This window comes from Lepisosteus oculatus, chromosome 6 (genome assembly GCF_040954835.1).
Source record: "Lepisosteus oculatus isolate fLepOcu1 chromosome 6, fLepOcu1.hap2, whole genome shotgun sequence".
Classification (NCBI taxonomy): Eukaryota; Metazoa; Chordata; class Actinopteri; order Semionotiformes; family Lepisosteidae; genus Lepisosteus; species Lepisosteus oculatus.
The window spans coordinates 5926149-5950013 of record NC_090701.1 but is presented as its reverse complement, the minus strand read 5'-3'; the positions used below and the strand labels follow the sequence as shown (position 1 = coordinate 5950013).

Below are 23865 nucleotides of genomic sequence, written 5' to 3'. Positions count from 1 at the left end.
GTGAATAATTTGTGAACAGCATTCTTGCTAGTGATGTACTGTAGTTTGAGGACACTGACACTAAGGTGAGAACCACATTCACGCTAACACAATGCACAGCATATGCAGGATTTGCTAGGGTGGTGAAAATCGATTAAGAGAACAAGAATTTAGTCAGGGCTAGCTGTGCTTTATAGCATTTCAGATGGTGCTGCAGGATTGTTTCTAACCATGAAGGACAGGCACCTCCTATGATACAGCATACATTGTCATGATTCCTTTGCAATCGTACAGCCCTTTGAATCCAGTAGAAAGAGCGCCACCTTCTGGTACTGGAGCATTAATCCCAATATTCACTGGAGATCGATATTTTAGAATAACTAATAGAATAACTAATTCATTGGTTGATTAATTGAAGTACATAAAATGCAGCTTAATTAATAAAGAATCAGTTAATCAGTTATAATTCAGTAGAAATGTATGCTTTATTTAAGATATTCTCTTCCAATCAAACTTAATTCCACATCACTCGATACCTTTGAGAATAATTTTGATGCTTGGTATTATGTATAATTTAATTTAATATTCTCAAAACTCAGTGTCGATGAGATACATGCCTGTGACTCAGATGATAATGGGCAGGTCTGGATCTTTGGAATCTGACTTTCGCAATTCATGATGATGCAAAATTTGCCAATAATAGAAGACTGTCCCTCCTAATAGAAAGGGGCTCTTTAAATGTAATTTGTTCAAATAAGGTGATACTACATTTAAACCTGGATTTTAAAGACTGTAATATAAATTTGACATAAATACAGTGTGGTGTTTGTTATCATGGGCTGTATTATTATTGTAAGATATTCTCAGTAATTCCCCCCCAAAAAATATGTATTTTTGGAAATAAAATGGAAGTAAAGATATTTTGCCAATTATCTAATTTAATTTTATATATTTTAGTTTTGAGGGACATGGCTATGACTATTTTGTTTTTGTATTCTTTTTGATTAAAATGTAAGATTGTTCTTTCTCCAATGTAGGCTTTCAAGGCATATAGGTGAATTGTTATATTAATTTCTGTATTATACTAATATCAATTTATTCCTCAATAAATGATTGGCTATAAGCCTTAAATTTGGCATTGTGTAATTAATGGGTTGATAATTCTCTTTGTAGTCTGCTTGTTTTATGACAGCTGTGTCACAGAAATCCAGTCAAATTCTTACAGATTAAATTGTTTAGATGACGTCTGTCTCAGTACTGACCACGCTTTTCTTTCTTGAGTTTCTGAGATTTGACAATATTGGGCTTCTACATAATAAATCAGATTGTTCCGTTTTGTAATGCACAGACTCCGACATCTTTGACATCAGTGGCTTCATCTAAACACAAAACCTTGCAGCTGCAACTTTTCAGATTTTTCAGGGCAAATCAGAGAGCTCCTGTTGATAGTGCTCACTTTTTTTTAGTTAGCTACTGTAAGTAAAGACTGAAAATGAAATAAAGAAAATTGTAAAAAATCATGTACAAAATGTTCTGACCTTAAGTAAAAGGATATGAAATACTCATATCCATGACCTCCTTTGGCATCTTCTAGTCTGGGAGAAATGTAACCAGCTTTGTGATGTCATGGATGCATAGAAATCTAACAGAACTGCTGAACAGATATAACAGAACATATATCTAACTGCTATTGCTTCTTCATCTCCGTCTCTCCACACTATTGCCATTACTACTATTTAGAACAGGGGTCTCAAAGTCAATAACTGGAGGGTTTTTGTTCCATCCACATTCTCAATTACATAGTTACATAGTACTGTAATACTTCTAAAAAGCCTCCGATGTGACATACTGTATAGGTATTTTTAATGAAGTGAAGGACTCATGGAACCAACTGTAAAACACATTAAGACAACCCTGTGTGTCAAATTGTAAAAAAAGGTTAATTGTCCGATTAAGTCCTCATTTTAAAGACCAGATCACACAAGGCCCTTCAGGAACTCAGTCTGACACCACCGAATTACAGCAAGTGCATGTGCCCATCTACAATGAATTAGATTAATTTCCAGTAATTAACTGAATCATTCTAGCATTACCTTTTTGCTTCACAGACTGATTAAAAATCATTCCAGGATTAATCTTACATGTGCTTATTACTACTACTGCAGGGGTTCCCAGTCTTGGTCCAGGAGGCTCGCACACCTGTTCGTTTCTCTTTCTTGCACCAGCCTCAATCACTGTATCCGAATGATAGGATTATTGAGTTGTTTTTAGCTCTTAAGACACATTGGTTGATGCTTTTTGACGGTTGCATTTTATAAGCAACTTAAAACATTCAGCTTCGGGACTGAACAAACGAACTCGTTGGTTCGATTAAGGGTTCCATAAAGTAAGGAGTTTTTGCGAAACAAAAGGCGACTTGTGGGGCTCCCTGTGAGTGGTCCCCTGGTCTGTAGCGGAGCAGTGGCTCTGTGGCTGAGGATCTGCGGCTGTGACTGGAAGGTTGCCGGTTCAAACCCCGCGGCCGGCAGAGGAATCCTACTCCGTCGGGCCCCTGAGCAAGGCCCTTAACCCTAACTGCTCCAGGGGCGCTGTATAATGGCTGACTCTGCGCTCTGACCCCAAGCTTCTCTCCCTGTCTGTGTCTCCATGGAGGAAAAGCTGGGCTATGCGAAAAGACAAATTCCTAATGCAAGAAATTGTATAGGGCTAATAAAGAAACATTATACATTATTATGAATGGCCGAATGTGTAACTTACTCTTTATTTCCACAAGATGGCAATGGGGCACCGTGCCTCCCTCTTCCAAACTCTTAACAGCCTTCGAGTGCAGGCTGAAGTGAAAGTGGCAGTCATAGGATGCCACGTTATGATTGGTGTATCCTGGTATCTATTTAAAAAAGATTAAATTTACACAAAAGACATATTAAAGAACAAATTAATCGCATTTCGCATTAGGACTGTTTTCAAGGCCTAGTGAAACTGGCTCAATTTAAAAAAAAAAAGAAAAAAGCCAGACAACTTGCAGACAAATACTGTATGCAACAATGGCACAAAGACCTACTGCATTTTGTGGTTGGGTACATTTAAATATATTAAATATAGTGATGGCAACTAAGCTCTATTGTATTTCAGGCTTTGCACTATGTTGTGATACTGTATATCGAAGCATATTGTATCTATAAATGTGTAGAAAATCAGAAGAAAAAAAACTTCCAGTAAGCAAAATGCAGAAGAAACACAACACTCTGAAACTACACACCTCCACCTGTTTAAGAGGTTTTTTTTTCTGTTTCTGTTGGAAGTGTGAACGAAACCACACATTCAGCCACATTCTGGCTGTCACAATTGTAGTCCCTCCTCCTTAAGGGCGCTCCGGCTCTTTTCACTTTGGACTTGTTCTGTGCACCTGCCCCTTGTTCCAGCCTCCTTCCCGTCCCCCTTAAAAGCCAGACACACAGTCAGTTCCGGTCTCTGCATCTGATTTCCGTATCGTGCGAGCCCCGGTCCTGATGAGTCTGGCTTCGTCGTGGTTTTTAAGTCTTTGTTCCTGTTCCCCTTGCCGGTTCCGACCCGGTTCCTGATTTTATCTCCTGTTTCGGATGGGTCGCCGGGCCATGGACTCGAGCTTGTTTTGGGATTTCCTGTCTGGATTATTTTTGGATTGTTTGCCTCAGCCACACCTCCCCCTGTGCACCCGCGCACTTTGGACACGCCCCTCTGTTTTGATCCCCGTTTCCTGCGTGGCCTTCCCCCCCAGTGTTTCCTCACTATTCCTAATTGTGTCGTCCGCATAGGGTCCAGAACGAGCCATTCGTTACACTGGCTTTTATTTCTTAGTGTGGCAATGGTATTTAACTCTGAGTGTCCAACAGGTGGAGACTCACAGCCAGTTCAGAGAAACTGCAATAACAATAATGCTCGAAGAGCTGGAAGCTCCTTTACTATTATAAACTGTTTCACATCAACTGCTCCTTCCTGACGTTTGATTTGTGTCTTATGTATTCTGATGTATGTTCTTAACTTCCACTGCTACCATGTCACCTATACAGTCTGTGGAGTATAAAATATGTTCTGCAAAGATTTCTTCAGGTTAACTGTAAATTAATGGGGGAAGGAAAGGGTGTTTCAGTATAAGGTTAGGTGGGTTTTATCATGAAATGATTGCCTCTCTGATGTTTGCGCTATGAAGCTGAGAAATTAGATGCATGTACTGTAGAAAATGGGATAGTACGCAATCTGTCCTCATGCACAGCGACCGCACTCAGCTAGGAACACTGAAGTAATGTCCATCTGCAGGTGTACAGTGTGCTCTTAAGAGTGAACTTGGGTTATGCCTTCTACTGTGTGCTGTGATCCTCCATCCTTCTGTGATCGTCCAGGCGGCGTCAAGGCAGTACCACCTCATCACAAAGGGGCAATGGTCTGTAAAGGGGACATTCCACCACAGCTGTTAACTTCTGACTGCCTATGAGCTCAATGGACCAACTACATACTGGCCCATCAAACCAAATTAAGCCCAACGCAGAAGACAATTTATGTGGAACAAAGCCCTCTCACCCAAGTAGGCACCCAACACTCCAAACTGCACAGTGACTCCCTTCTTTCAAAGCTAAAGAGTCTGGTGAACTGTAAGAGAACACTCATAATGCAATCCATCCTGTCAACCCTAACACAAACAATCAGGCTGCAAACCCCTGACCAGAACAACGCTACTATGTATATACTGAATATGTCCGGCAAGGGCAAGACCTGGGAAGAATGGACCATTAGTAGGAAAAAGACCCTGCAGTACAGATTTCAAAAGCGTTTGTCTATATCTGCATCATTTCAAAAAAAAAATCAAAGAATATTTATCCTGTCCGTATTCAGAATTTTCCCTTTTTTGTCTTCTACTTTAGGCTCCAAATCTCAGAATGCTCTGTGGAATGCCATCACAGCTGGAATTGGGATCAGGGACAAAGAAAAGAGGGGAATCCTCATTGATCCCCGAAACCCAGAGGAAATCCTTGCAGATGAGCTTCCTGCAGTGGACAGTCCAGATGCCATGGAGAAGACAGCTATCAGGTTGGGAAGTGAATTGGCTTAAATCAGAAAGAAAATAAAAAGGTATAGCACGAGAGTCAGAGAAGAAAGGAAATCCTTCGCTACCTAGTGAGTAGGCCCTGCAACTGTGGCACAGAATGTAAACCTTTTGAAATCTTCCAAACCTTTTGTTACTCTTAAGAAACATACACGGTTAGCTGGCAATTTGGATACTGATGTCTTCATACAACACGTTCATGGGTATGCAGCTCTTTTTTGATTGATGTCATACTGTTCAAAACATGAGACGATAAATCATTTATATTAAAATGTTGTACATGTTGTTCTTTTGACAAATAGTTTTATCTGGCATCTGGGGCCTGATGTTCTTCTGCAGCTTTGATATTTGTTTTTCCTTTGTACATGGCTTTAAATGTGTGCATTCCTAATGAATTTACGATCCAGTACCCTCCCAGGAGTTAGTTTAAGGAATAAAGATGTGTGATATGAATTGATAATGTCAGTTTTCAAGAGGTTTACAGAAACCTTCAGACCGATAGTTTAAATGTACAGTATAGTATAACCACATCTCTTATAAACCGTACAACGGGAACATTATTCGAGACACTTTTACTGGTGTATGCACCAGCATGTTAACAAAGTGCCATACGATGCTCCCCTAGATGCATTTAAAGAGATTATGCATGTGAAAGCATTAAGCACTTTACATTCCTCCAATAAAAACAAAACCTTTTTACCACTGCATTGATTTTCACAGTTAGTTTTTTTATTTACCCTGCTCATATGAAAGAGGGATATTATATTTTGTATACTGTTTGTTATTTTAAATAAAAATATTAAAAGGTAGTTTTTGTAGAAAAAAAGGTCTCACAGCTGGTGATAGATATTGAATATGGGAATTAAGTCAGTAAATATTATTGATTTATGACATGCATCAGTTAAAGGAAATCGTCTGAAAGGTTGTCAATGTGACAATCACATTTAAAACTTAATGAAGGAGTTCTCCAAAGTTTGCTGAAGTTAAAGAAAATAATTATAATGATGATGTGATCAATATCCAAGGAACTGGAAAGTAAACATTTCTTCAGTTTTTTATTTCTTGTTTATATTATTTTTACTGCGTTCATCTTGCAACACACAAGATTAAATCTACTCCCAAGTGAAGTGTCTTTGAAAATAAGAATTGCACGGAAATTTTAATTCAGTGAGATGCATTTCTCTTTGATGTTTGCTGTGTGTTTTGAAAGTGTTTTTGTGGATTGTAGGACACTAATTAAATCAGGGATCTGCATCAGGGTGTAGATAAAACACTCACCATTTTTCGTGTAGTTCTGCCAGTTCAGTCACTTTCATTTAATCAGTTCTCACTTTTCACAGACACTGAAAAATCTGTGAATGTCCTCTATTCCCAAGGCCTACTGATCTTCTGTATGACAATTTTAATGACATCTACAGTACAAACGCCACAATTACACAAACACTACTGTATTTGAAAGGGCTGAGCTCGACTTCGCTTGGCAGCAGATTTACGTGCATCTTATATACCTTATATACAGTAAACACTTTTATTCACCTACTGACATAGAATGTAGCAGGGAAATTTGGATGAAAACAAGAACTCAAGAATAATTCAATATTCAAATACACGAAAGACAACAGATATAGTAATGGAAGTGAACATAATAGTGCAGTATGAAAATGGAACATCGGTATCGACAATCGCAGGAGACTTTGGCCTTCCTTGATAATATAGTAGCGCTCTCGGGTTCACGTGGGTATGCGCCCTCACCACTGCCGCCTCAGGTCGGCCCCCCACCACTGGGGACTCGAACCCGGGCCTCCGGCTTCACTCAACAGGGACCTAGCCACTCAAGAGAGATCTCCAGCAGTGGGGTGCCAACCTGAGGTGGCAGCGGCGAGGGCACATACCCACGTGAACCTGAGAGAAATCTTTGACATTTCCTTTTTCATACTATACAGCAGTTCAACATTAACAATTGCAAAAATGTGTGAAATTTCATGTTACATACAGAACTAAAAATTGATCATATCACTGCATTAAGATTTGCTTATTAAACGCTTGTATTTTACTAAAATCACTGTGTGCTTTCATCACATTTAATTTTTAAAATATCCATTAACTTCATAAATCAACTCCTTTAATTATCCATACTTTCTTAATTATGTGAAAAATTTAAAATACTACAACACTGTAGTTATCAATAAGGATTTCTTGGCAACTAGCCTGGAAGATGTAATTTACAGTAATTTGCATTTGATAATCTCACCTCTCACTTTTTTAACTTTAGAACATATTTATTAAAAATAATTAATTTCTTGTGGAAAACCCAATATGGAATGTAAGCATAATGATTTATCCTTACTATACCAAATTGAACTTAAATGATACTACAATTCTCTTTTACTTATTTGCAAATAGCCGATAGGTATTGTACCAATTGTTATGCCTCATTCTTAATGTTTGTTCTAAAATCTGAGATCAAACTGACCTCATTTGTGGTAAACATCTTGGTTTATTCAAGATACACAAGATACAAACCATTATATCACATCTGAGATGCTAGAATCTTTGTATCATGCATTTGAGAATTATTTCAGAAGGAGTAGAACCCAAGAATGAAGTATATTGAGAATGTCTAATTATTGTTTTAGTCATAGTATTTTTTTTGCTTTTTCCTCCTTGGCTGAGGGTTGAACTCCTGGCCACAGGACAAGGAGGCTGGCATACAAGATATCCAGTATGCAAGGGTGAGAAGGGGATTACTTGAAGTATTTCTCATTTTAAATGTAAGGAAGTGACTTCAGGACTGATCACAGTTCAGGACAGCACAGGCTGATTGAACTTGGTTGTTGTCATCCATCCTGAACTTTCGTTTACGTTGTTGTACTTTTAACATTTACAAGATGCTATGCATGCTAAGTTTCCTCCCTCCTTGGTAATATTTAAGGCTGTTCAAATAAAAATGGAGCCCGTTTGCTTCTTTGTGTAGAGCTTTCAGAGGCTGTTACAACATAATTGGAGCCATGTGATAAACGCAGCTTGGATTGGGAGTTTAAGACCTGGGCTGTTCAATCCTGGACCTGGGGGTATGATGTTCTACCTGTCTGTCAAAGACCATCACCTGAAGATGAAGAGAGAAGTTGTCAGATTTGCCTAATGAGGCTAATTATGCTATAAGTTATTAAGAACTAATTTGAAATTAACAAAGGCTCTACAGCCCTCTAGGATTAAGATTATTTTCCAATGCATTTTGTACACTTCAGAACAAAGCTGATGTGATTGCTTGGACTGACCTAGCTAAGGTTTTGCCCCACCGATTTCAAACACATTGCAGGTTTTTATGTTTAGTTCTAGAAACTTTAGCAAACAGGATATTGCAATGAACAGTCCTTGAAAACATTGTGTTTCCAGTGCAGACACAGCCTGACAATATTTTTTTCTGATGGAAAAGAATATTTAAAAGCCTATGTAATGTTCTGCACATGAAAAAAAAACAATTAATTTCTAATGACTTTAATTAAGTATGTTGCACCACTTCTGCCACTTTGAGTAATGATACAATTTTATTCAATATTCTGACTACTTTAGATAATAGATGTAGCCTGCACGCTACAGTTGTCTGAATGTTTCTAAGGAATTTTTCAAGGATGTCCATTCAAATTATTAAAATTTATTTTGTTTGGGCCTGCCTGACATTCGTAATGTATGGATTGCTGTGTGTATTTTATCTTAAAGAGCAAGCTCAAAAGAGAATGGAAAACAAGCATTATTTTCCAGTCTTCACTGTGTTTGGCTTAATTTACTGTGTTTTAATAAACTTACTTTGTTTGTTATAATTATACTGAAAATAGATTAAATAGGTAAATAGATATGTACCTCTGCAGTTCTGCAGTGCCACAGTGGTCACACTTCTTAGGGGTTGTGCTTGGTTTTCAGCCTTTTGTGCCTTTTGTGTTTTCTGGAGTGCATTCTGACTGGTGGCATAAATGCTTCTTTATCTGTCGTTTTAATCCTTTTCCTCTGGGAGTTTCTCCTTCGGAAACAATGGCTATTTCTTATGAACTTCCCAGGGCAGTATTTTGAGGAACAGCTTAACTTCAGCAGAAAGTAAACAAGAAAGCACAAGAATATTTCCATCTAATCTGGAAAAAAAACTAGATTGTGGAAAAAAAGTGTTGAGTGGTGTGCAGTCTAAGGGTCTTATGGATACATTTAGAAGACGATCGAATATTTAGTGTTGCATGCTTCAGACTTGAATACCACTGCAGATGGAGCTGGATTTAACCACTCACACTGAACTCCAGCACCCTGACTCCAGCAGACAATTGATATTTCTGAAATTAAGCCCCCTCCCTTATTCACTAATCATAAGGATCATGTTCATACTCATTGTTTTCCACTTCCGGGGGTTGCGAGAGCAATTATACTGATGCCACATGGCTCTGTTCAGTGAAATCTGAAACACTCGGTCAGTATGCTAGAAGCATAAAAGGCTACTATCTGAACAACTGCTTCTCTTATTGAAACATGCAGCATGCTTCCTTTCCTAAGTCTTCTCTATCATTTATCCAGTTCCGACACGACCAGCAATGACAAAAAATAAAGCATTTCTTGTCCAAAAGACTATTTTTTAACAGCAGTAGTATTAGTAGCAGTAGTATTAGTAGCAGTTCTAGATTAATGTTCTGACAGAAATACAGTAGGTGGAAGCTTCAGAATTGGAGATATTTGACCATGGCCAGTGATAAAAACTGTCATCTTGCTTCAGAACTCTGAATCATTCCAACTGACACATATTTGCTGTTTTTTGTCAACCATCCAAAGTCGATATTCACAACTTTTATATTCTGTGAGGCACCTGAAACTAGCAACAATATTTAAAGTGTTAGCAACATACATGAACATCTGTAGCCTTTACTTCATCTCATCCTTCATGCTGCAATAAAACAGTAAATCCCAGGGCTATTAACGGCCTGGCTGTATGCAATCTGAGTCTGCCAAAAGGAAAGAATGGGGAACAATTTAGTTTTTAAGCATTACAACAACTGAAAGGTTGAAATGTCATTGTTGTCTTTTCTGAAGCAGATGAAAAGGCTCTGAGGACTTTGAAGTGTGAGCTTAACCTTTTCTGTTGATGATGAACCTGCAAACACTCTTTCAGAAGGGTATTGCTGGAGTCCATCATTATATAGATTACATTCACTTCCTTTTTTTAAGGATCTCTGCACTCCACTCTTGTGTTTTGGAATGGAAGCATAAAGAAAATATCTGTGATGGTTATCGGCTGGTTAATATTAGTCAAGACCCCTGCTGTGATTCATACAGCCCTGCTAAATTTTAGCAGGGCTGTAAAGTGTCGTGAAGAGCTACTGTATATACCGAAGCCCCATGTCTGTTAATCATACAGGTGACTCAGATGCAGCAGTGAGCGCTGGTTTTGGTTTGAAAAAGCAACACTGTACCACAGTGCTCATGGGGAAAGCGTTGCATAGGGAAGTCTCTGGATTCATTTAGAGTCTGGGCTCTGTGATGGACTGACGACCCAGCCGTGGGGTGGGAGTCATGTGCCCGCGGTTTGTTTAACACCATGGAAACCGGGATGAACTCCGGCCCGATGAGTCACCGTGACTTGAATATGGAAATGATCTGCTGCACTGTGAAGGAACAAGTAAAGGTTAATTCCACACAGTGTTTCGGCTGTTGAGGCATCTGCTCACACCTGAAGAAGGCTCAACAGCCAAAGTGCTGTGCTTCTCCTTTCAATTTTTCAACGTGAAATTAACCTTTACTTGTTCCCTTGCGGCCAACACATGGACACGTCTCCTCACTCCTTACATGTACTGTCGTGCTGTTTTAACTCATAGCTGTTTTTTTTTTCAAGTGAAGGGTTTTCTAAACTGTGGAAGACTGATAGAGGAGTAACATTTTTTTGTATCAGCATCATGTGCTGTACTATATTTAATGCTATTTCTGTATCATTTTTATACAGTGAAAAGTCCTAAGTTGTGTAACACAGATCTGATCCTTCTCCTTTATTTTGTGTCTATGGTCTTAATCAAACGTATTTGGATCTAATTATACACTATACTATTTTGGCTTTGGGTTTTACAGTATATACTGTAGCACCACAGTGCAGATTATCATTGGTTAATAGTGTCTGTATTTCAGATATTGTTGGACAAATTGTGACATTACCCTCAAACTACAGTACATTTTGTGTATGCCATAAGTATTTTTGAATTTTCTTTCATATATATTTCAGTTTTTAAATCTTTTATGCCATGAGAGACCTTTGAAATGCTGTCCAAGAATTTTATGTCTTGTCTTTGACAGTTAAATGATCAAACATCAAGAACACTAAATACCAAACAAAAACCAAGTGAGAGTGAAACATTATATTTTACAAAGACTGTCATTAAACTGTTTATTATCTCAGTATTGTGTTTGCATGTAACACTGTCACCATCTTGAAATGTACAGTATTAGTACTTTAAACTGCTTCCAACTCTCAGCAATGGGTACTATTCCAGCTGTATCTCATTCTAAATGCACATTGTGGCTACATGCTAATGCTTGAACAGTTTTTTAAATACATGGTTAGAAAGTAAAGAAAAAGATAAAACCCCCTTTATTTACCCTTTTTGAATTATATTTAATCATTTATAAAGTGTAGAGATATAGAGCATAGGTACTGCATTTTACTAATGAATGCTTAAGCAGTATTCAGTTTAAAAATAGTCCTGACCCTTTGCCTTTTGTCTCTGTAAATGGATATTATCTCCTGAAAGCCGTGCAAACCTAAAAGACAGGCTCAGTTGCAGAGCAGAAGTTATATGTCTTACACTCAGAGCAACTGTTTTATATGAGAGTCTGTTCTCAGCCTTGATGTTGGCCGATGCAGTGCCAGTCAAATGATAACGACGGTTTTATCAACATGGCTGTCAGACATGAGGCGAGCTGCTAATATTTCGTCACTGATCGTTTGATTTCCATTCCACTTCCTAGAACTGGAACACTGAGGATTAATAATAATAATAATTGCTTACACTTATATAGCGCTTTTCTGGACACTCCACTCAAAGCGCTTTACAGGTCATGGGGACTCCCCTCCACCACCACTAACGTGCAGCATCCACCTGGATGATGCGACGGCAGCCATAGTGCGCCAGAACGCTCACCACACATCAGATATCAGTGGGGAGGAGAGCAGAAGCCAATTCATAGAGGGGGATTATTAGGAGGCCATGATTGGTAAGGGCCAATTGGAAATTTGGCCAGGACACCGGGGTTACACCCCTACTCTTTTCGAGAAGCGCCGTGGGATTTTTAATGACCACAGAGAATCAGGACCTCGGTTTTACGTCTCATCCGAAGGACGGCGCCTGTTTACAGTATAGTGTCCCCGTCACTATACTGGAGCATTAGGACCCACATGGACTGCAGTGTGAGCGCCCCCTGCTGGCCCCACTAACACCTCTTCCAGCAGCAACCTTAGTTTTTCCCAGGAGGTCTCCCATCCAGGTACAGTACTGACCAGGCTCACACCTGCTTAGCTTCAGTGGGCTGCCAGTTGTGAGTTGCATGGTGATATGGCTGCTGGCACATAAACACTGCCGCAGCAATGTAAGAGACAAGTATGGCAGTCAGACTTGCCCCAGTCTACAAGAGGATGGGTGAAAGCTGACAACAGCGACCTGAATGAATTGTAGTATTATTTTAGTAATGAAATAAGCGTACGTGCACGTCATTTAGTGAAGTTTTATAAGTTGATAGATCTGGTTATTACAAAGTGACCAATATTAATTGACTTTTGTTTCTTCAAAGGTTTTCTTCATTTTTTTTTATTTTTCTTTAAAATCTAGTTCAAATAACTAGGTAGGTTTTCTTCCATGATACAAAAGCTTTTAAATCACTCTATTTATGTTTTAAAATGGGGGGGATGGGAAACTAGGTTTCCTGGGATATTCACATATGCAGAAAATGAAATGTTAGCTCGAAATCAGAATTAACACTTTATATTTCTGTCAGAGGCACTGTAAAAATGAATCAATTTCATAGAAGGAATTATATGATTTATGATTACAAGCAAAGGATTCTAATGGATATACAGATTATTATGCCACCATTTCCAGACATTGTATGTGGGTAGCAGTGTCCTATTTTATTGCTATGCCATGAGAGGTCTTTTAGATTTCTGCCTTTATATTTTAGGGATTAAAGTGAAAAAAAAAACATAAGAAGATCCTATCAGCCTTGAGCTACTTGATGATGGACACTAAGAAGGGATGGGGAGTTCATCTACTTACGGATTGTTTTTTTTTTTCCAACAGAAACGTAAAGGTTTATATCCATATAACAATTCTAACTTTTCCCATGATGTCAAATGATGGCAAACGATTGCTTTGCTTGTGGTGTACAGCCTTCCTTAATGCTCAATACCAATAACATGATTTCTGGAAACATCAGATGTGAAGCTGTTGATGCTGTTAGCATAATATTTATTTTAAAACTGTCAACACAACAAATTCCAAATACAGCACTTCCTTTTAACAATTCAAAGGTATCCGATGTGATTGATGCCTGCATTTATTCCGTTAAGAGTTAAGAGTATCACCTAATATACTGGGGTGTCTACTGAGGAACTAAATAGGTTTCAGTATGTCCAGAATTATGTACAGTAGCTCATGTAACAAACAGAAACTATTGTTCCTTCTCTAAACTGCTTTCTTACCAGAAGGATTCAAGATGGAGTCATTCTGATGTACTTTTATGTGTTGTTTTGAAAATTGTAACACTTCAGCTTTTTCAACAGAACACTAATTTTCTTATCTTTGAAATTACATGTGTCACAAATGCTGCATGATAGTAGAGATAAACTGCTTGTAGCTATATTTATTATTTCTTTAAAGAAATGTTGACTGTCAGCTGAGTAATAAAAATATCACATTTCTAAAGTAGGGTACTAAAAATTTGTAATTCTCATTTTACTTTTTCATATTACATAAAGCAGAATCTTAGTTACTCTGCTAATACAGTATGTTTGTAGGTGGGTTATTTTAATGTTTTGGTAAATACAACTGAAATAAAAATGTTTCTGCATTTTGAAATGCAAAAATGACTTAAAAAGCTATTAGAAAATCTGACTTCTTTCTTGGATACTTCAGTTTCTTGTAAGATAACATGCCCAAAAAATCTATTTTCCTTTAATTTTATTAGACCTTTCAAAAAAGGGATACTTGGTTGAGGTGAAGCAGAGTACGACACAGGTAAAGGAATAATGGAGTCAGAGCCCAAGGAAACACCAGGAGAAGGTCCTCAGATCTTTTTTAACGATTGTGCCAAAGAATCAAAGGCAGGCAAAAGAATCAAAGGAAAGAGAGGACCGAGATGTAGTCGTAGTGAGATAACCTTTTAGTATCCTGTTTCCACCTGCTGAGCAGAGAATCTGAAAGCTAGCTGAAATGAACCGTAAAACCCTGAGTGATTTGAAAGTTGTTTGTATTTCAGCCACAAGTATCACTTATGTAGCGGCATCATGGTTTTCAAGTACAGAAATGTCTAACTTTTGTGTCTTAAAGTAAATTGCACTTTCAAGTGCATTATTTTTATTGAATGATTACTGTAACATGGTCCCAAAAGGTCAAGAGCGCTTCTGCCACTTTTTTGTCTGAACTATTTTAGACATTCCTAGAATGTTACTTCTTCATTCTAAGTGGCCACTCTCACATTAGTGTTGTCCACATTCATCTTGTAACGTCTGTAACCAATAGTTGAATTTTGTTATTCTGCACCTGCTTTGTTTTAAGTTTGATTACCGTCTAATTTTTTTCTTAAAGCTTTAGAGCTAAATCTGCTCTGGAGCAAAAAGTTTTGATCAGCCCCTAGTTCATTTGTGGGTCTGCACTAGACACATTTGTTTGAGTTATATTTTTCTATTTTGCGATTGTAAAGGCTGTCTGACAGCTCTGATATTCAGGAGCGAGCCCTACGTGGGTTCCAACAGTCAAACAAATTCAAGGGAAAACAATAAAGCACAATCTGCACCAAAACTCTAGAAACAAGTCCAGGACCAAGAAGAGCTTAAAACAAAGCATAAAACACAATCCTAAAACAAAATCTAGAAACAGGCCAAAATCCTAAACCAGGCAAGTAATTCACAGAAAAACACCAGGGCCGCAGAATAGCAACCAGGGAAAAACATCCCAGAAACAAAAACAAGAAGCAGGCAAACTAGAGAAGGAAACAGAATCAGGAACAAAATACTGAGAAAAGGGAAATACTCAAGAAACCCAGGATCTGCAACTAAACATAGAGTAAACAATAGTGAACACGGCATGGCCAGGGAGCAGGGTTAAAATGGGTTTGAGGAGGGGAGGTGTGAAGAACTAGGGTCACTGGGCAACCAGAGATCCCCTACAGACGTCTGCTTGGTCTGCGCAGCTGGAGTAGCCTCTAGAGGTTGGGGTGCCCTCTGGTGGCGAGAAATGGGGAACCAAAACAGGGATCGGTTATGTTCCTGTACTTGTTTTTTCTTTCACTTTCTGTACATTTTTCTCTTAAAAGTTTTCTGTAACTGATGTTACTTAACAGTCAGAAAACTGCACGTTCCCAGCCAAAGTGAGATTTGATGCCAAGCTTTCAGAGCAATTTGCAGCCTACCCGCTAAGACACTGCTTTCTGAGTCATTCGCCATCTTCTCATGTGGTGGAAGTTAACACCTCATGTGGCTAAAACAAACAACACAGCATCAGTAGTTACAGATACTGGCACTTCTGCAAAATTACCTACTTTGCCAAATGGGGTTTTCCCTTTGCAAATGGCAGAGAATGAGATCTCTACATTTATTATATTAAAATAAAGAACCGAACGTTATCTTTCGAATCTGAGCGTACATCTTTGTCCAAAATTCAAAACAAAGTTTAATAGAAAAAAAATGACCACAATCACGTCAGAATGATTTCCATAAGGGGAGCAGCTAACACAGTAAAGTGGTGTTACATAAACGGACTTAAAATATCATTTAATGATGACATAATAATGTAGCATTTTTGTGTGGTACTTCCCCTCATACTTTTTCCATGTTGTCAAAAGCAGCAAATAAACAAAAGTTGAGCTCTCCAGACCACATAAATCACTGACGGATGTTCAGCTCCTCAAATTGAAAATACAAAAAAGCCTTTTAGTGCATTACTGGTTTTCCTTTTTAACCATAACTAAGTTGTTTTTGAGCATGAATAAAACAAGAACAGTGTTTAGTGTTAACATGAAGTGTATATTCTGTAAATACCTTTAAACAGGACTTTTCCTCAATTCATGGCATTTTTTATTTTGTACATTTATAAAAATCAGGAAAGGGAATCCAAAAATCTGTTGTTTGGCTCCGAACATCAGACAGAGGAAATTTCTCCGATTGAATACATTGCCCATAAGCAAATTGTTGCATATTAAGTATACTGTACAGAGTACTTAAATCAGAAATCTAAACTAATCTAATAATTAGTTTTCTTCTGCTTTAAAAGTTTTTCAGAGGTGTACCACAGGGATCTGTTATAATAATAATAATAATAATAATAATAATAATTGCTTACACTTATACAGTATAGCGCTTCTCTGGTATAGCGCTTTACAGTTAATGGGGACTCCCCTCCACCACCACCAATGTGCAGCCCCACCTGGATGATGCAACAGCAGCCATAGTGCGCCAGATTACTCACCACACATCAGCTCTCAGTGGGGAGGAGAGCAGACTAATGAAGCCAATTCATAGAGGGGGATTATTAGGAGGCCATGATTGGTAAGGGCCAATTGGAAATTTGGCCAGGACACCGGGGTTACACCCCTACTCTTTTCGAGAAGCGCCGTGGGATTTTTAATGACCACAGAGAGTCAGGACCTCGGTTTTACGTCTCATCCGAAGGACGGCACCTGTTTACAGTATAGTGTAAACTGCAGGACTGCAGGGCGAGCAACACCTGCTGGCCCCACTAACACCTCTTCCAGCAGCAACCTTGGTTTTTCCCAGGAGGTCTCCCTTCCAGGTACTGACCAGGCTCACACCTGCTGAGCTTCAGTGGGTTGCCAGTTGTGAGTTGCATGGTGATATGGCTGCTGGCAAATAGAAATTTGTTTTGGAAGCATTTTAATGACGACGTTCATGACTGTTCTGTAAACCAATGGTGCAATCATACCTCCCCCTGCTGGTGTCTGGTTGTTTGTCAATGATTGAGAACACTCCTCTTGCAGAGTGCCATAATTAATCAACCCAGGTGGGACTCGAACCCACACTCCCCAGCTCCGGAGGCTGATGCCTTATCCATTAGGCCACTGGGCCTGTGATGTGTAATGTAATGTGTAATGGGCTCATCAGCGTCCCTAATTTGCACTGTATCAGCGAGCATGAATCTGATAAGTAGATAGAGATAGAAAACACACAGTTAAGTAATTATGCAAAAAAGGCACAGCAAACACTGTAGGAGAAGCAAAGGAAATGCCAATAAAACTATAAACAATACATGATACATGAGCTCTTCACACCTATCAATATGGCTTTTCCTGTTTGTTGACGTCTGCTGTACAGCTGTGGTCTAATGTGTATCACCTGATCGTTTAGCCTTGAGAGTGAAACATTTAAGCCAATTACATGATATTCCCTGCATACAGTGCCTTGCGAAAGTATTCGGCCCCCTTGAACTTTTCAACCTTTTGCCACATTTCAGGCTTCAAACATAAAGATATAAATTTTTTATTTTATGTGAAGAATCACCAACAAGTGGGACACAATTGTGAAGTGGAACGAAATCTATTGGATTTTTGAAACTTTTTTAACTAATAAAAAAATGAAAAGTGGGGCGTGCAAAATTATTCGGCCCCTTTACTTTCAGTGCAGCAAACTCACTCCAGAAGTTCAGCGAGGATCTCTGAATGATCCAATGTTGTCCTAAATGACTGATGGTGATAAATAGAATCCACCTGTGTGTAATCAAGTCTCTGTATAAATGCACCTGCTCTGTGATAGTCTCAAGGTTCTGTTGAAAGCGCAGAGAGCATCATGAAGACCAAGGAACACACCAGGCAGGTCCGTAATACTGTTGTGGAGAAGTTTAAAGCCGGATTTGGATACAAAAAGATTTCCCACGCTTCAAACATCCCAAGGAGCACTGTGCAAGCGATCATCTTGAAATGGAAGGAGTATCAGACCACTGCAAATCTACCAAGACCTGGCCGTCCCTCTAAACTTTCAGCTCAGACAAGGAGAAGACTGATCAGAGATGCAGCCAAGAGGCCCATGATCACTCTGGATGAACTGCAGAGAACTACAGCTGAGGTGGGAGAGTCTGTCCATAGGACAACAATCAGTCTTACACTGCACAAATCTGGCCTTTATGGAAGAGTGGCAAGAAGAAAGCCATTTCTCAAAGATATCCATAAAAAGTCTCGTCTAAAGTTTGCCACAAGCCACCTGGGAGACACCCCAAACATGTGGAAGAAGGTGCTCTGGTCAGATGAAACCAAAATCGAACTTTTTGGCCACAATGCAAAACGATATGTTTGGCGTAAAAGCAACACAGCTCATCACCCTCAACACACCATCCCCACTGTCAAACATGGTGGTGGCAGCATCATGGTTTGGGCCTGCTTTTCTTCAGCAAGGACAGGGAAGATGGTTAAAATTGAGGGGAAGATGGATGCAGCCAAATACAGGACCATTCTGGATGAAAACCTGTTGGAGTCTGCAAAAGACCTGAAACTGGGACGGAGATTTATCTTCCAACAAGACAATGATCCCAAACATACAGCAAAATCTACAAAGGAATGGTTCACAAATAAACGTATCCAGGTGTTTGAATGGCCAAGTCAAAGTCCAGACCTGAATCCAATCGAGAATCTGTGGAAAGAGCTGAAAACTGCTGTTCACAAACGCTCTCCATCCAACCTCACTGAGCTCGAGCTGTTTTGCAAGGAAGAATGGGCAAGAATTTCAGTCTCTCGATGTGCAAAACTGATAGAGACATACCCCAAGCGACATGCAGCTGTAATCGCAGCAAAAGGTGGCTCTACAAAGTATTAACGCAAGGGGGCCGAATAATTTTGCACGCCCCACTTTTCATTTTTTTGTTAGTTAAAAAAGTTTCAAAAATCCAATAGATTTCGTTCCACTTCACAATTGTGTCCCACTTGTTGGTGATTCTTCACATAAAATAAAAAATGTATATCTTTATGTTTGAAGCCTGAAATGTGGCAAAAGGTTGAAAAGTTCAAGGGGGCCGAATACTTTCGCAAGGCACTGTATATACTATTTGTTTCTATTTGAGTGACAGAGCTACCCACATTTACTTCTTTTAATCCAAGGATCATTTACATTACAATGTGAAGCCCAGTGTGGTACTAATTAGGAATATACGCCTGATCTAATAGCTATGATTGCCCAAGGATACTTACCAACAGATGCAGAAATGAAATTCATTAGGCATTTCTTACATTTACAGGCTTGTTTACCATTTCAAAGCTATTAGAGTTCATATGTGACTTTAAGATTCATACAACCACTGTAAAAAGAGAACAATTCAGGTGCATTTTGTTGATTATTGTAATGGTGCTTGTTATGCTTAAAATTAACATTTTGACATTGAGTTTATCCTCACAAAGGACTATTAAATACAATTTAATACAGAGTGCTCATGCTTAGCTGTGCGTGATTTCCCACAGTAAGTATATTTCTGTCTTTGTTATGATTGATACACAGAGCAGTTCTAAATGGTCTCTTGCTTTATGGCTCTGTGATTCACTGCCATTACAACCAGGGAGATGTTCATCATATGTAATGCTTCCAGCATAGGCTCTGGACAGAAAAAACAAACAGGCTTACAGAAAATGTATGAATGGCAGTGCTATATAATTTCCAAAACAATATATTCTGATACAGTTCGTGCAAAGTCATTTTGTTTACATTTGTAGAATATATGTGTCCTCCTGGAGACTCCAAATATTACCTTTGTTTCTCTGCTACCACTAAAGACACTGACATCTGAGTGGAGGCTAACACCAGGTATTATTTATAAGTACCAATTAGTTCCTTTCAACCCATAACCTAAACCTGAAAGTGTCTAAGGATCTTTTTGTTATACTCATATCAAACTACAGGCAGCAAACCAGTATGAAGCCCACAGGACAGTCCAATTCCAGTTCAATGCTATCGAAATCCAAGTTTCATAGCCCTTTAATCCTAAAATCATGTACATTCTAGATAAAAAAAAGAATTATAAAGCCATCTTTTTCAATTAGGAGTGAGTGCAAAACTCATCTTACTTTTACTTCGCTTAAAACATGCATACAACAACTTAAAAAAACAGTAACTATCATCATAAAACATGAAAATATTTGGTGTGGTGGAATAATGGTAATTACAGTTTACTGTATGTGGCCATAGAAGGAGCCGATAAATACCTACATTGATTATTGAGATTGATTGATTCTTAAGACTAATAACACACAAGCAAAATAACTTTATCACTGATTAGAATTCAAGAAATAGACTCAGTCATATTAAATGGGCTTTGCTGTTACATGTTTCATCTGCAGACCAATTGTTTTCTGTCCAAGTTCTCTCCTGAAATGCCTGGTATCATGCAGTACCACTTGTTAAACTGATAAAGGTAGCAGCAATGTGAGGAAAAACAGCCAAAAAAATTGAATAAGCAATATTAAATACATTTCTTTGTTCTGAAGCCAGTACATTCAATTTCAAGGAAGCCTGATGGAATTGAAATACAGGAAAGGGAGAAAGGCAGAGGGTCGCATAGTCTGGAGCAACAAAGAAGAAGGGAGGAGAGCAGAAAGAGGGAGGACTGAGGGAAACTAACTTTCATAAAAATATAAAAAAGGTTACAGGCAAGAGGAGACCACTCAGCACCTGAAGCTCATTTGTTTGGAAGACACTGATTAATTCCAAGATCTCGCCCAGCTGCAGTATTTCAAGCTTCAACAATATGGAGCAAGCTCTGTTACAAAGAAGTACAACCCTTTGTAGAAAGAATTATACCTTCTATTCTTGTTCATAAATGTATGAACTCTGATTTTCCAATTGTGTCTTCTGGTCATTTTTAATTTCATGCTGTGGGGTTTTGAAACAACATACTGCTGTAAACTGAAATGAATGCTATGATAGACATTAAAAAGAGCAAATAACATATATAATTGTTTCAGCTTTGGATTCCTTCTTTAATTCACAGTACAGTACAGCTTCATTTATAGTCATATTATCAACTACCTCTTAAGACTGTATCCGAATGTATGAAAATACTTCCCAATCACTGCTGAATTATTATACTTTTTTAAAATGATATCATAATACAAAGCTTCCTCACATTTGTTTTAATGAAAACATTTAACTGTTTTGCTAAATCCGTATGAAATGACTGACCAAGCTGCTTTTTTCTCTGACATTGGTGTGTCTTAGAGTAGAAACACTAAAAGATCTTTCATTGCAACCATTATATTAATCCTTTTTCAAGAACAGTTCCAACTTCCAAGTCTGTGAAATCACAGTTTTGACTTCACAAATAGTGATTAATGGAGTTTGCAAGAGTTTAATTAATGGATTAAAGCAGTTTCTCAAAAAAGTTTGAGACCAGTCACCTGTTCCCTCCTCCATATGGATAAGTAACATCAGGCTTCTCTTCCTGAAGTGCTGTGCCCGGTCACATTGCCTGTCTGACTGCCTGTCAAGCATGCCCTGCATGCAGAGCTATACTTTGGACAGGAAATCGATGGTCATTTGTATATTTTTAGCATGTAATTCATAGTCCCACTAGAAAATAAGGAATTAATTTTCACTGTGTGGTCCACTCTTTTCAAATATTGCCTTAAAATGCAAAAAACAGTACTTTCTCAATTATCGTAGATAAAGCATTCATTATTTCTGCAGCTTAACAAGTTATTGGCCTCACAGTAAACAGTCAATATGATAAAGTTAAAATGTACCTTAAATTACACTTCTTAACAATTAATAGCAAGACGCAACAACAAACATGTTCAGTCTGATTGCCAAAAACTAAACACACCATGATGGATGTGGAACCGAAGCTGCTATTGCATGTGATAAAGAAGAAAGCGTTCTTTATCAAACTGAAATGCATTCTCCCCTGGAACAAAAACATAGCTCACTCCATGGTTAATCTTCAAGGTCCACAAAAATAGACATGGGGGCTGCCCTCCCTCTTGTTAAATCATATTTAACAGAACAAAGTTGATACAGCTCGTAGCTACAGTGTGTCTTCACTTAAGACCCAAAATATTCTCCCCAAGAGTTAATTTCAGTTGGTTTGAAGAAAGAAGGGTTGTATCATTGCTTAACATGCAGAAAGACCTATGCTTTGTATTTTGTTGCTTTAAAGTAGTTTAGAACACCTGACCTTTTGAGTATATTCCAATGTCCTTCAGCAATGTGATATAAAGACTTGATAAGCATGAGCACACTGGTTGGATTGTCTTCTTTGATAGAAGATTGCTGTGTGGGGTGAATATAGATTCCCCTTTTTTCTAGTTGGTAATACTGTGGTTGTCCTGTCTTCACCTCTTTTGGACTGAAGGCACACAGCTTATTTCTGGGGGAAATTTCTGAAGAAACCTAATTTTCCAGTTCACTGCAGCCACCCACTAAAGGCAAAATAGCAGAATCACACAGCTCTGCCTGAGAAATTGAAACGGAGTTAGTCACACTTACAGAAAATATACCCTTCACTTGTTTAATATAAACTTTTAAAGACAGTTGTCTGTATATATGGAATGTTCTACAGTGCTGAAGGAGATATATTTACAATCTAGCTAGAGAAGAAATTGCCATATTGCATTTATGAGATGTTACAGAAATTTATTTCCAGCTTAGACAAGAAAAACTGACCCTAAATGCTAGTCAAGATGGACTCAAGCAAACATCTGTTGTTCAGTTTGTAAGAAAGGAAAGGTTTCAATATTGTGTAGTGTGAAAATTAAACAAAAAAAAACGAATATTTCATGACGACGGTGCACTGGTACTCGGGTGATCCATCCAAGACAAAAACCGGAGCGGGATCCGGTGCATGACGGGGAATTAAAAACGGGTTAACGAGGCCAGGCGGTCCGAGCCCCGGACCCAGACAGTCAGGACGCTGTGGCGAAGCCTGTGACGTCAGGTCTCTCCTGGAACAGCTAGTAGGTCGAGCTTCCAGGCATCCAACTTCCAATGCTGAGCCCAGAATAGTGAGACCGTCTGGCTTAAATAAGGAGGAGCTGGATAGGAGGCAGGTGCACATAATCAACTAAAATGTGAAAGATCCAGAGCGCCCTTAAGAGGATGGATGATGATCGTGACACATAGCAGTTTGCAGACAAAAAGCTGCAGGAAGAAGTGTAGGTAAAAGCTAGAAGTAACCAATATCTGTCTGAAGTTTTGTTTTTATTTTATTATCCTGGGTTGTGGTTTGGTACTGGGGAAGCAGCATAGCTGCTCAGGCTCTTAGAAAGGGTAATCGCACGTTTAGTTAGAAGTTTGAAATGAAAGGGAAAAATGCAGATAACCACACAAAAAGACAGCTAAAGCCAAAATCAAACCCAGTGCCCTGAAGTTTGGAGGCAGCTGTTTAGCAGTGCTTGAAGTTTTCATTTAAAGTTTTTGTGTATATGAGAGCATTAGGGTATCCTTACCTGCCCATTTATTTTCTCCCTTGAATATTCCAGGCTTCACAGCTTGAATGCACCCAAACAGCATGCGTCATTTTTCATTGTCATGCACAGGTTGTTACTCATAATAGGACAGCACTGAACAGAGGGAGACAATTGAGTAA

The 23865-nt window shown here is 38.6% G+C and overlaps 1 protein-coding gene and 1 non-coding gene across 4 annotated transcripts in view; one reads left to right on the top strand and one right to left on the bottom strand.

Annotated features, from left to right (window-relative positions):
* The window catches only part of pde1ca (phosphodiesterase 1C, calmodulin-dependent a), a 201027-nt gene that overhangs the window by 40412 nt on the left and 136750 nt on the right, over positions 1–23865 (top strand). For all 3 annotated transcript variants that reach the window (XM_015354717.2, XM_015354719.2, XM_015354718.2), the window contains exon 3: positions 4878–5043. In XM_015354717.2, the coding sequence (XP_015210203.2) occupies positions 4878–5043 (166 nt within the window). The remainder of the gene's footprint in view (positions 1–4877; positions 5044–23865) is intronic.
* Positions 17303–17375, bottom strand: trnar-ccg (transfer RNA arginine (anticodon CCG)). The gene has a single exon. It is a non-coding gene; the product is annotated as a tRNA-Arg (tRNA).